This window comes from Lentinus tigrinus (genome assembly GCF_003813185.1).
Source record: "Lentinus tigrinus ALCF2SS1-7 unplaced genomic scaffold L226scaffold_53, whole genome shotgun sequence".
Taxonomy (NCBI): Eukaryota; Fungi; Basidiomycota; class Agaricomycetes; order Polyporales; family Polyporaceae; genus Lentinus; species Lentinus tigrinus.
The window spans coordinates 63,886-76,178 of NW_027137962.1; the positions used below are offsets into that span (position 1 = coordinate 63,886).

General features: G+C 53.5%; 4 protein-coding genes across 4 annotated transcripts; all 4 read right to left on the reverse strand.

The window, feature by feature from the left end:
- Nucleotides 1–138: 138 nt before the first annotated feature.
- On the reverse strand, nt 139–2,936 carry L226DRAFT_540242 (carotenoid ester lipase precursor). The gene is made up of 13 exons (XM_067681830.1): nt 2,818–2,936; nt 2,332–2,764; nt 2,084–2,280; nt 1,961–2,025; nt 1,869–1,909; nt 1,740–1,820; nt 1,615–1,688; nt 1,489–1,558; nt 1,073–1,434; nt 974–1,025; nt 665–915; nt 566–600; nt 139–504 (listed from the first exon to the last, which is right to left on the reverse strand). Exons 2-13 carry the CDS (start codon nt 2,511–2,513, stop codon nt 262–264), a joined length of 1,653 nt encoding a protein of 550 aa, XP_067529503.1. The 5' UTR covers nt 2,514–2,764; nt 2,818–2,936; the 3' UTR covers nt 139–261.
- Nucleotides 2,937–3,256: 320 nt separating this feature from the next.
- On the reverse strand, nt 3,257–5,537 carry L226DRAFT_576001 (carotenoid ester lipase precursor; the record flags this gene model as incomplete). Its single annotated transcript, XM_067685288.1, has 11 exons — nt 3,257–3,499; nt 3,558–3,588; nt 3,774–3,905; nt 3,969–4,020; nt 4,079–4,434; nt 4,494–4,563; nt 4,620–4,693; nt 4,746–4,843; nt 4,979–5,043; nt 5,107–5,303; nt 5,362–5,537. 11 exons carry the CDS (start codon nt 5,535–5,537, stop codon nt 3,257–3,259), a joined length of 1,494 nt encoding a protein of 497 aa, XP_067529504.1.
- A 255-nt stretch (nt 5,538–5,792) lies between these two features.
- L226DRAFT_310685 (carotenoid ester lipase precursor) lies at nt 5,793–8,360 on the reverse strand. The gene is made up of 12 exons (XM_067673794.1): nt 8,015–8,360; nt 7,765–7,961; nt 7,635–7,699; nt 7,540–7,580; nt 7,399–7,479; nt 7,266–7,339; nt 7,145–7,214; nt 6,732–7,090; nt 6,626–6,677; nt 6,322–6,569; nt 6,232–6,266; nt 5,793–6,172 (listed from the first exon to the last, which is right to left on the reverse strand). Exons 1-12 carry the CDS (start codon nt 8,191–8,193, stop codon nt 5,927–5,929), a joined length of 1,647 nt encoding a protein of 548 aa, XP_067529505.1. The 5' UTR covers nt 8,194–8,360; the 3' UTR covers nt 5,793–5,926.
- A 388-nt stretch (nt 8,361–8,748) lies between these two features.
- Nucleotides 8,749–11,358, reverse strand: L226DRAFT_310697 (alpha beta-hydrolase). The gene is made up of 14 exons (XM_067673795.1): nt 11,057–11,358; nt 10,795–10,991; nt 10,674–10,738; nt 10,578–10,618; nt 10,431–10,511; nt 10,304–10,377; nt 10,177–10,246; nt 9,853–10,120; nt 9,688–9,793; nt 9,580–9,631; nt 9,264–9,514; nt 9,158–9,192; nt 8,821–9,098; nt 8,749–8,765 (listed from the first exon to the last, which is right to left on the reverse strand). The coding sequence occupies exons 1-13, from the start codon at nt 11,236–11,238 to the stop codon at nt 8,856–8,858; spliced, it is 1,665 nt and encodes a 554-aa protein (XP_067529506.1). The 5' UTR covers nt 11,239–11,358; the 3' UTR covers nt 8,749–8,765; nt 8,821–8,855.
- Nucleotides 11,359–12,293: the final 935 nt, after the last annotated feature.

Here is a 12,293-nt window from a genome sequence, read left to right on the forward strand (position 1 = left end):
TCAATTCACTGAGAGTCCACGCATGTGGGTCAGGGCTACGTGTGAGCTTATTTCATCAGTGCCACAATTCACGGTACCAAGTCGGACTTGGCAAATACTTTCAGAACGAGGGTAGCACAACTCATTTTCAGCTGGAATTGTCGGAACCAGCTGTCAAGGATCCAATTCTCCGCTGACAGGAGGAAGCATGCGTTGTACTATACACGTGTGGACGGAAGTCTCTATGAAACATCTCCCACACCTGCACAGTGCATCGACAGACTAGAGCGGGAAGCGGAGCGCCAGCGAAGTGAGTTCTTCAGTCCCAGCGAGCCGCTCATCGTCGACAGTGACGATCAGCGGAACGTCGCCATTGTTGAACTGAAGAGTCAAGCGCGCGCTGGAGTTGTATTGGGGCCACTGCACCCCGCTTGGCCCATTCGGGTCGAGGTCATGAACGAAGCGAATGAAATAGTCCGTCATGTCCCCAGGTGCGAACGCGATGAGGAGGTCGCTGGCGTGGAACTGCATGGAGTCCATCAGTCAATTGCGAGAATCAGAGTTATTTCACAGTTATGATACTCACGTCGCCAATGCCGGTGAAGTTCCCCCGCGCGCTTACTGAGGTGCAATTCGCATCAGCAACTTCTCGACAGTCAGTCAACGAGAGAGGCGAGAGACGCACAGAAGTTGTAGACTGTTCTCTTGGGAGACACCTCGTCCAGAAGCAGACGACGAGGCCCATAGAAGAACCAGTCTCCAAACACCACGGCCAGACGTTTGTATTGTGGCGAGAATGCGTTCGCATCCCCGGTATCAAAGGGAGAGCCTGCGGCGGGATCGGAAGGGTAGAGCTGGAGAATGGTGGTGAGGTCTGCAGGAGTCGAACCGGGGAACCAGTTTTGTGATACATAGTTTGCGAACTCCTCATCTGTGCTGGAAGAGTAAGAATACGTCAACCCGGGAATGACTAAGGACACGACTGAGCACAGACGTGATGTTGAGCTCGCCAAAGACAAGTATGGTCCCTTCATCTTTGACGTCACCTAGCAGGAATCTCAGCCAAGGATAGTCGATCGGCGATGTGACATACCAGTAATGAACGGGACGTCCGCTATCTCGCCGTTGAACGGTAGCTGCAGCGGCGAGGTCTTGATCAAGGAACCGTCCACGCGGGGGAGGAACGGATTGTTGCCGCTCGGGGTGGGAATAGTCTTCGCCACAGCCAACAGGCTATCGGCCGTAGCACGCCGCAGACAGGTGAGGGTATCGCTCGCATTTGAGCATCCGACCTGATCAACGACGAAGTCGTACGTGTCCTGTACCTCCGTGATGTCTCCGATCGAGACACCAAAGCCAGAGTTCATGATACCCGCACGGAACAGGCCTTCGGGGTTGCCTTGGTTGGCATAGAGGTGAAGATACACAGAAATTGATCCTGCGCTCTCGCCCCAGCTACGTGCCCTATGAGTGCGAACATGACTAAGGAAAGAAGTCCGAAGCACACACATTGTGACTTTGGATGGATCGCCTCCGAACGGAACGATGAACTTGTTGACCCAGCGAAGAGCGGTGCGTTCTGATGTCGCGGATAACAAGTAAAGATGTGGCCGACAAAAGACACATGTGACTCACGATCATGAAGACCTAAATTCGCGACACCCGCTTCCTTGACCTCCTTACCACCAAGGAAGCCAAATACGTGCAGACTAGTGCCCATGAGCACAGACAAGACGGAGATAGAGGAGAGTAAAGCTCACCGATAGTTCAATGCCACGAATATGACGGGCTTGTTGAGCTCGATAGACCTCTCAACAATTGCGGAACCATTGTAGAAAAGCCTGGAGGTGAAATGAGCCGCAGTTCGCGCAACTGAAAATGACACTTACAGAGCATTCGAGCCGTCAGTGAAGCTCCCGCCGTAAATCCACTGCGCAGGCTCTGAGTATCACGTCAGGAACTGTAAAATCAAGCGACTTACAAATAGAACGGGGAGCTTGGCATAAGGAGACATGTTTGCTGGGCGAAAGATGTTCAGATATAGACCTGTGGAAGCAAAGAGGTTCGTTCAAAACCGGCAGCGCATCCATTAGTAGCCACGTACAATCTTCGCTCTCCGTTACGTTAGCCATCCCAGAAGAAGACGCAAGCAGCGGCTCTAAGGCTTTCAAGACCTCTGTAGGAAATTCCGCGAGGGTATTCAACGCTTGCTGGAGGCATGGGTGTCCATACGTGGTCGCGTTCAGCGTCCCGTTGTAGGACTCGATAAGTTGAGGCAATCGCAGGCGGAGGTCTCCGACGCTGCAAGGCAGCCGTTAGCGAAGCAGCTTCGTCAATGAAATCTGTACTCACGGAGGCTCCGCGTAAGGAATTCCGACGAAGCTCTCGACCGAGCCGTTCCTGGTGCCAAGTACTGTCGCAGGGCCGAGTCGCACGGACGGAGTGGAAGAGACCAAGGAAGTTGGCACATCCGCTCCAAGGACACTCCAAGAATGCAGCAGAAATAGAAAGATGAAGTGAAAGAGTGCTATCATGGCGTCGATCTCGTCGTAATGGTGTGGGCGAACATCTGCAATGGTGGACGGGTTATATGCGCCCCGGCATGTTACGGCACGAAGTGGGAGTCATTTCCATTGCAGTCACATGGTAGCAATGGTTAGTTTCCCGCAATGTATTGCAAAGTGTGGTGCAGACAGTGCGCGGGAAGATGCGCAGGAGAGCGATCTAGAGCGACGGCTCATATACGTCGGCCTGATCAGTATAGATAGCCCAGTTGCACAAACATCTGTGTTAGAGTATGAATTCAAGCATAGAGAGCCAATATCAGTAGCTACTTGCCAGTTCGGACTGGCCTCGATAGTCCAGGCTACCGCTCTTGTATTTGAAAGTTTCGGAGCCACTGCGCATCCGCAGCTTTGGCGGTCGTGAGAGGTTCCGTTGACATTGACAGATGCGAGTTTCCTTCCGTAGTTACTAGACTCGTACCACTGAAGAACAAGCGGAGAAGTCAATTTGAGTCTGACGATATCGATTGCACCAGATGCTGGAGGCAGACTGAAAGGAAGGGCGGACAGGATCAGGCTGCAGCCAGTGGGAGGCTACGTGGACCCAGTATTCCCACGCCACTAATGCATACTGAACGTACTGAACACCCACCATGCGAGCCTATCGCAAGAACAGACTCGATGACACCCCACGGAGGCTCTGCGTACAGAATATCAAGAAAAAATCAGTTGAGCGTTTCAATATCGTAATGGGAACTTGAGCGGCACATGCATCAGAAGGGGAATCGCAGAACCAAAGAAGTGAGCTCGTTCATGCCTTCAGCCCGCTGATCATCCACCGTGACGTTCAGTGGAACGCTGCCCTCGTTGAATTGGAGGGTTAAGGGGGCGGAGGAGTTATAAGGCGGCCACTGCACTCCCTTCTCCGCATTAGGGTCGAGGTGGTTGGCGAAGCGAACGAAATAATCGGTCATGTCCCCACCGCCGAACGAATTGAGCAGATCGCTGCCATGGAACTGGATGACATGCGGTTAGAGAGGGGTCTCACATCACACAGGGACATCGTGCACTTACATGTCCTGATCCCGGGAAGTTACCCCGGGCGCTGACTGTTGCGCGTAACCCAAGACGCGTGTCAGTATGGGTAGATCTTGGAACAGAAAGGACGCACGGTAGTTTTATGCAGTCCGATTGGCGGAGACTTGATCGAGAAACAAGCGACGCGGCGCATGGAAGAGCCAATCTCCCAGGACTGCTGCAATGCGCTTGAATTGCGGAGAGTACGCATACTTGTTCCCAGTGTCGAATGGAGATCCCGCGGCCGGATCGGAAGGGTAGATCTCCAGCAGGGTGTTGAAGTCAGTGGGTGAAGAGCCCGGGAACCGTGACTGGGATAAGTAGCTCAGAACCTCGTCGTCCGTACTGTAAGACAAGTTTTGTTGGTTAGGGCGATTATTACTTCTGAATAAAGAAAGGTGGACAGACGTGATGTTGAGGGCAGAGAATGCCAAGAGTGTCCCTTCATCCTTCACGTCGCCTGGGAGTCCAAAAGGGATCAGTGAGAATGATAGACCATGTTATGATGCCATTCATACCAGTAATGACGGGTACGTTGGCAATCCTTCCCATCGAAGGCAGATGCATAGGCGGCATGCTGATAAAAGAGCCATCCTCACGGGGGAAGTAAGCAGGCATGCCCTCGGGATGCTCGTTCGCCGCAGCAATCAGGCTATCCGCAGACACGGTGCGCAGACACTTGAGGGTGTCATCCGCGTTGGCGCATCCCACTTTTCCCACAACAAATTCGTATACGCCTTGAGTCGAAGTGATATTTTTGGTCGGGATCGCGAAGCCTGAGCTCATGATCCCCGCGCGGAACAGGCCCTCAGGGTCTCCACCGTTTGCGTAAAGGTGGAAGAAGACGGACATGGCGCCTGCGCTCTCGCCCCAGCTGTAATTATTTTGTCAGACTTATCAATTGCAACGAGAACAGGAAACGGTAGGGCTTACATCGTGACTTTAGACGGGTCCCCGCCGAAGGCGGAGATGAACTTGTTGACCCAACGAAGGGCAGCACGCTCTGACGGATGGAATCAGCATTGTCCCTGAACCGAGTAGTGAACTGAACAAGCTCACGATCTTGCAGACCAAGGTTCCCGAGACCCGCCTCCTTAATCTCCCGTCCTCCGAGAAAACCCATGACGTACAGGCTTCAGGAGTATGTGAGCACGCAACAAGCTAGCAGAACTCAGACGGACTCACCGATAGTTCAAAGCGACGTATATCACCGGTTCACCCAGTTCAATGGACTTCTCGACAAACCGGGTGCCATTGTATATTATCCTGTGGCGAAAAAAAAACTATAGGGGGAACTCGAGGAGACGGAAAGTGTAACTTGCATTGCATTTGAGCCTTGTATGAACCCTCCGCCGTGTATGTACTGCAGGGTCATCTTAAGGCGATATCGTGCATGACATCGAGCGACAAAGACTCACGAAAATGACAGGAAGCTTCGCCTCTGTGGACACGTTTGCCGGACGCACGATGTTGAGATGCAGGCCTGACCAAGTCCCACCCAAAGTCAGCACGGCATCCCCAAGCCGTTGGTCACAGGTTCACGCACAGTCCTCGCTTTCTGTGACGTTCGCGCTAAGACCCATGACTTCAAACAGCGGCTTGAGACCCTCCATGACTTCAGGTGGGAACGTTGCGGTAATATCGAGCGGTTGCGAGAGACACGGATGCCCGTACGCAGTTGCGTCTAGCGTGCCCTTGTAGGACTCGATGACTTGGGGCAGCCTGAGACGTAAGTCACCGACACTGCCACGATAACAGTAAATAACACACCGCAAAACCAGCGAGAAAGACTAGTACTCACGGAGGTTGCGCATATGGAACTCCAAGGAAATACTCCAGAGAACCGTTCCTGACGCCAGTTAGAGTGGCACCGTCGAGTTGCAAAGTTGCTATATTGCTGTTCGGGACCGGAGTCTGTCGCCATCCATTCCACAGTTGCAAGAGAGACAGTAGAGTCTGGCCCGTGAAGAGCACCATGGTGGACGTAGTTACAAGTCTCCGAATCCGAACTCGTGCACAGGTTAGCCGCTGCGAGTCCTGAGAGTCTCCCACGACTCTGCGCAGCCCGTCAGGACGTGAGTCGTAGTTCGCTTCCGGGACGACTTTGATGGGCGGGGCGGGCGACGCGCCGAGTGTCTACATATCAGGCTTACCGCGATACTGTTTGGCACAGGGTATCTAGCATGGTTGGATGTTGCTCAAGAAAAGCTGATCAATCAGAGACACATTTATTGTTGCCGTTCATGGAACACGAGGCGGATCTCGACCGGCATCGAAAGAACCTCACTAAAGAAGGTCTAGAGAACACACACCAAGAGGGATCCGGAGCTGGTCCGACCAATTCCGGTGCGCGCTCAGATCTATGACTACGCCGGGAAGCGCGACGAGAGGGAGCTGATCTCCTTCATAGCCGAAAACCTCCAGTTGTCGACCGTGACGTTGATAGGTACCTTGCCTTCATTGAATTGGAGCGTCGACCGGGTGGACGGCTTGTACGTCGGCCAGTGCACCCTGGTGCTAGCCCCGTTGGGATTGAGATGGTTGACGAAGTGGATAAAGTAGTTCGTCATGTCTCCAGGACCGAACGCGTTGAGAAGATCGCTACCGTGGAACTGGATGCAATGAGGGTGAGTCGACGAAGTTTGAGGGTAGGTTACATATCCGGACTTACGTCGCCTATACCGGGGTAATTGCCACGCGCGCTCACTGAGAACGAACATTCGTTAGCGTCCGCGCATAATCACGGAAAAAGAGAACGAACGGTAGTTGTAGGCGGTTCTCTTGGCAGAGACCGCTTCAAGGAAGGAACGCCGCGGCGCCTGGAACATCCAATCTCCTTGCATCGCGGCATAGCGCTTGAACTGCGGCGAAAAGGCGTTCGCGTCTCCGGTGTCGAATGGAGAGCCAGCAGCAGGGTCCGAAGGATATAATCTAAGAAGAGCGCTCGTGTCGGACGGCGAGGAGCCCGGGAACCACAGCGGGAAGAGGTTCGCGAAGTCTTCGTCAGTGCTGAGCATCTCATTAGCATGGATAGAAATTCGGCAGCAAGGAATCACGGCACGTACGTGAGGTTGAGGATGCTAAACGAGAAGAAAGTTCCTTCGTCCTTGACATCGCCTTTGGTAGTTGTTAGTAAAGATCATATCATAGCACCCTAAGCGAAGAACGTACCCGTAATGAAGGGAACATTTGCCATCTTGCCCCTCGAACGGAGCTGCAACGGCGGCATCGTAACAAATACGCCGTCTTCTCGAGGGAGGAATGGAATGACATCGTTGGAGGACACGTTGTTCGACGCATTCAGCAGGCTATCTGCAGGTACCGTACGCAAGCAGGCAAGCGTGTCGGTCGCATTGGTGCATCCGACCTGGTCCACGACAGCGTCATAGACCCCTTGGAGCTCGGTGATATCCCCAGTCGGGACGGCAGTACCGGAGCTCATTATACCGGCCCGGAACAGGCCTTCGGGGTTTCCGCCATTCGCAAATAGATTGAAGAAGACCGAGATAGAGCCTGCGCTCTGTCCCCAGCTGTGTATGGCATTAGTACCATCAGTAATCAGCGCAAGAGTGCATGTTACTCGCATTGTAACCTTCGACGGATCGCCCCCGAAGGCAGGGATGAATTTGTGGACCCAGTGAAGCGCAGCGCGCCCTAAGAATATCGCTATCAGTCTTGGTTTGACGGGTATGCTCAGCATCTTACCATCTTGCAGCCCCAGGTTTCCAACGCCGGCATCCTTGATCTCCTTTCCGCCGAGAAAGCCGAAGACGTGTAGACTAGACAAACGTGAGCTCTCAGTTGGGCGGAGCGAGGGACAGCAGAGTCATCAACTGACCGATAGTTCAAGGCGACGTAAATCACAGGTTCATTCATCTCGATGGATCTCTGGACAAAGCCAGTACCGTTGTAGAGAGATCTGTCAGGGAATGATCAAGTTTAATATGTGAAGATCACGGGCGGGAGCTCTGAAGCTTACATGGCGTTAGATCCTGAGACGAATCCTCCACCATACATCCACTAGCCAATCTGAGTAAGGAGTCAGACGGCTTGGCACATAGCGCATAGACTCACGACTACGACAGGGAGCTTGGCGTCCGCGGGAATGTTCGCAGGACGGACGATGTTCAGATTCAAACCTACCCAGACGCATGGGGAAGTGAGTATGCGAAGAACAGCGGTGCACAAGACACGACCCACTCACAGTCCTCGCTCTCGCTCACGTTGGCGTTGACGCTCAAGACGTCCGCAAGTGGCTCCAAACCCTCCAGGACTTCGGGTAGGAAACCTGCAAGCATATCCAATCCCGACTGTATGCACGGATGCCCATACATAGTCGCGTCGAGCGTCCCGTTATAGGTCTCGATCATTTGAGGCAGGTTCAGACGAAGGTCGCCAACGCTGCACAAATGCGGTCAGTAGGATGTGGCAGGCAAACGAAGGACATTACTCACGGAGGTTCCGCGTACGGGATCCCAAGAAAGCTCTCCAACGAGCCGTTCCTCACCCCAACCACAGTCGCATGGTCGAGGTGCACAGTCGGACTAGTTCGCAGGGCATCCCTGCGTGTAACTAGGGCGGTGATGGTTCGCAGTTGCAGGAGAGAGAGTAGAAGGTTGGTGAAGGAGATCATTGTGTCGATGTTGTTCTAATGTTGCGGGTCCCACCCCTACCTGCGGGCTGCTTATATGCGCCTTTGGGTCCTGTGCATGTCAAGACTACGAGTCAGAGGTGTGTCAATCGCAGTTTGGATCCCAGACATTCTTGACAAGACGGGAGAGAGGCACTAGAGTAGCGACGCTACGGGACGGGCCCTCGGCCTGTGAGCAAGTACAACAGTGACTGTAAATGCATGCGAGACACACATAACTTTCCAGTAGCTTGTATGCGCCGTCTACGTCGGAAGCGCAGCAGTAGATGCAATGCTGGCCCGTCGCTCCAATCGCGTCCGAGTCCCAGCCTCGCGCGTGCGAGATTCGCAAGATGTAGCGTGATCGCAGTTGCCAAGAGCGAAGACCCATATTATGCGCCTCTTGAGAGCACATAGAAGAGGCCAGAACACGGCAGCGATGTGCTGGATGACTTCTGAGTTCAGTCATGTGACAGGAAGCACGTTCGCCGCGGACGAATAGTCAACGAGGCTGAGCCTTTGGCGATCTCTTGGCATTGGAGGACGGGAGCCATCCAGCGCATAAATAGGTCTGTCTAGTGATATGGCAGCGCGTTTCATTACAGGAGCGGTGTAGACGGGCGTACGTACTAGTATGTGCCCGGATTCTCCTCATCATATGCCCACTAGATCGGGAACCGTCCAATCAAAGAACTCATCTCGTCCGTGCCAGCCAGCCTCTGATCGTCTACCGTGATATTGAGCGGCACGTCCCCGTCGTTGAACTGGAGCGTCGCGCGGGCGGTGGCGTTGTACGCGGGCCAATGGATCCCAGTCGCTCCGTTCGGGTCAAGGTCGTTGACAAAGCGGATAAAGTAATCCGTCATGTCCCCAGGCCCGAACGCGTTCAGGAGATCGCTCGTATGGGGCTGAGTGAGTAGAAGACGTCAGCCTCCGCGCAGTTCCAGGGTTCGGATGTACGACTCACATAGCCTACGCCTGCAAAGTTTGCCCTCGCGCTCACTGTGCAGATTTCGGCGAGCAGCCATGCGCGATTCAGATGGATGAGTATGCAGAGCAGAGAAAACACGCACGGAAGTTGTACACAGTCTGTCTTGTGGAGATCTTATCGAGGAGTTGACGGCGAGGCGCGTTGAAGAACCAGTCGCCCGTCAGCGCGGCTATGCGCTTGTACTGCGGAGAGAACGCGTTCGCGTCGCCGGTGTCGAACGGGGAGCCTGCAGCGGGATCCGAAGGGTAGAGTTGGAGCAGACGGCTGACATCCGCTGTAGACGAGCCCGGAAACCAGAGCTCGGATACGTAGCTCGCGACCTCGTCGTCGGTGCTGTAGAGTGGTACAGACGGGTGAGCGCCTGGCAAGTCCTGCAAACAGGGATGTATTATACGAACGTGACGTTCAGGCTTCCGAACCCGAAGATGGTACCTTCGTCCTTGACGTCGCCTAGAGGTTACCTCAAGAGTCAGAAGCAATTGGGATTACTGTGGCGTGAGACGTACCGACGATGAACGGCACATCAGCTATCTTGCCCTGATTTACGAGCTGGTATGGTGGTGTCGTGAGGAAGGTACCATCTGCGCGTGGCGATAGCTGAGACACGAGACCCTAGAGGAATTATTTGACATGAAACCGCGTAGATCAGAGAAAAGAAGTTCACGACATACCGTGTAATCCGTGAACGTAGGGAAGTCGTTCGCCGTTGCAAGGAATGTGTCTGCCGGGACGCTGCGCAGACAGGCAAGACTATCCGTAGCGTTCGAGCATCCGACCTGGTCGACAACGGAGTCGTACGTGCCCTGGATCTCGGTGATGTTTCCCGTAGACAAAGCAAAACCGGAGCTCATGATCCCCGCGCGGAACAAGCCTTCATTATTGCCGTCATTCGCGTATAGCTGGAAAAATACCGAGCTAGACCCTGCGCTCTCTCCCCAGCTATGGATTTCTTGTCAGTATAACGCTTTGCGAGCAGATTTCACCAGAAGGCTTACATCGTGACCTTGGATGGGTCGCCACCGAACGCAGAGATGTATCTGTTGACCCAGCGCAAGGCGGCACGCTCTGAGGCAAACACTTGTTATAACACATGCTGATGATGGAAAGAATCAAGGGCCTTACGATCTTGGAGGCCAAGGTTCCCAATTCCCGCTTCTTGAACTTCCTTCCCGCCAAGGAAGCCGAAGACACTGAGTCTGGTGGTGGCATGAGCACACCTGCGCACTGAGTAAGGGCAACATAGGCTCACCGATAGTTCAGGGCGACATAGATCACTGGCTGATTTAGATCGAGAGACCTCTGTACGATCGCGGTGCCGTTGTACCCAGGTCTGATACAGGTGGTAAGTATGATGTCCCCAGCTCCGCTCCAACCGATCCGGCATTGCGAAACTTACATTGAGTTAGATCCATCTGCAAAGCCACCGCCGTAGATCCACTGCATACGCAATCAGTATGTAGCCAGCACTCTTCCCATTCGCGGCGACACTCACAAACAGAACGGGAAGCTTAGCGTCTGTAGATACGTTTGCTGGACGAATAATGTTGAGATTCAGACCTGCGCGGGGACAGCATCAGCAAGTTCACGTCCGACAGCATGGAGCAACAACCCACAGTCCTCGCTCTGCCCGACATCCGCATTCCCAGAGAACGTCGCGAGCAGCGGGCTCAAACTCTGAGCAACCTCCGCAGGCAAGTCTGGCTGTGAGCTCGACACCTGCTGGAAACATTGGTTTCCGTACACGGTCGCGTTGATAGTTCCGTTGTAGGAATCGATGAGTTGAGGTAGCCGAAGACGAAGATCCCCAACGCTGCAAGGCAAGTCGACCGTCAGCATAGAACTGAGAGCTCGTGAGCAAATGATATCGGTACTCACGGAGGGCGCGCGTATCGGATTCCAAGGAAGCTCTCGACCGAACCATTGACTGTCCCAACGACAGTCGCACGATCGAGTCGCACCTGTGGTGGGCCAGCGGAGTGCCTATGGCTCGTAGTCGGGTTTGCCCCAATTCCTGACGCGAAATATGAGGAGAGTATAAGCGCTGTAAGCAGGAACATCTTCGCAACGACGTGTTCGAGGTTTCTGACACTTTGGAAGAAGCTCGCAGTGTGTTATATGCGGGTGGGCGACGTCCGCGCCAGCGTACGCCAAGAAACCAACCTCGGAGGACGGCGTGGAGGCTCGCGCCGCGTACGCTCTGACTACGACACTGTCATCAGGGACTATGATGATGATCACAGCAGGCGGGACGTTTCGAGAGTCGTGCTGCGCCTGCTTGTCGACGACGCGTCCAGTAGATGTTCCCGATCGGGCGCAGCGAACGAACTTGGGGTGCTGACTCATGGTGTGCGCTGACAACAGAGAGCCTTACAGCCTAGGAGCCTGAGTCAGCGTTCTGCGGCTGGAGAGAGAAAAGGAAGGAACTTGCATCAATAGGCGGAGAGGGGAGAGCTTGGCCTACGGAGTTTGGGGTGGATTGCTGCTATTTTCGTGGCATGTATACACAGTCTCAAGGTCTGACTTTGTGTAAGCGGAATACATCGCAAAGATCACCCTATCCGTCTTGATACTACTATCGTGAGGAGCTGGTGGTTTGAGGTCCGTGCCAGCTCAAGCATGGCGGTCGTTCACGGTGGTAAGAGGGAAGACTTGGTCGGAGATTGCCGGGACTCACAGGCGCTCGAAAGGCCAAGTACTATGAGGGGATTTATAGGAATAAATTGTGCAACATTTACGACAATCCGAAGTTTGTTGGCATTTCACGGCTCTTACCTCCTTTCAACACGAATGACCCAACATTGTCCGGTGTTGTCTATGCCAGACCCATTTTATGATCATTCACCATATCTTGTCTCTCTCCACACCTCTTTGCCAGCTCTTGTCATAATTTGTTACTACTTGTCGGAATTTGCTCAACTTTATCCCACTTTGTCAGTAGCTACAGCTAGATAAGTCCTGATAAATTACAACAAAAATACGTGTAGAACATGATGTGCATGAGTGTCTAATGTAACACTCAGAGTACTCACTCATCCCACTTTGTTCAGAGTTGTCCCAGATTGTGATGAATTGTTGTGCATTGTGGATAATTGTTATCTCAAAGTAATCCTTA

Excerpts from the sequence above, each read along its gene's own strand:
- L226DRAFT_540242 (XM_067681830.1), bottom strand. The coding sequence starts at position 2,513 with ATGATAGCACTCTTTCACTTCATCTTTCTATTTCTGCTGCATTCTTGG. Across the intron at positions 1,026-1,072 it reads GGACGTCCCGTTCATTACTG|GTGACGTCAAAGATGAAGGG; the intron begins GTATGTCACATC and ends GATTCCTGCTAG. Across the intron at positions 505-565 it reads ACTTCACCGGCATTGGCGAC|TTCCACGCCAGCGACCTCCT; the intron begins GTGAGTATCATA and ends GACTCCATGCAG.
- L226DRAFT_310685 (XM_067673794.1), bottom strand. The coding sequence starts at position 8,193 with ATGATCTCCTTCACCAACCTTCTACTCTCTCTCCTGCAACTGCGAACC. Across the intron at positions 7,962-8,014 it reads ATCCCGTACGCGGAACCTCC|CGTTGGCGACCTTCGTCTGA; the intron begins GTGAGTAATGTC and ends GCATTTGTGCAG. Across the intron at positions 6,173-6,231 it reads ATTACCCCGGTATAGGCGAC|TTCCACGGTAGCGATCTTCT; the intron begins GTAAGTCCGGAT and ends CATTGCATCCAG.
- L226DRAFT_310697 (XM_067673795.1), bottom strand. The coding sequence starts at position 11,238 with ATGTTCCTGCTTACAGCGCTTATACTCTCCTCATATTTCGCGTCAGGA. Across the intron at positions 10,992-11,056 it reads ATCCGATACGCGCGCCCTCC|CGTTGGGGATCTTCGTCTTC; the intron begins GTGAGTACCGAT and ends CTTGCCTTGCAG. Across the intron at positions 9,099-9,157 it reads ACTTTGCAGGCGTAGGCTAT|CCCCATACGAGCGATCTCCT; the intron begins GTGAGTCGTACA and ends CTACTCACTCAG.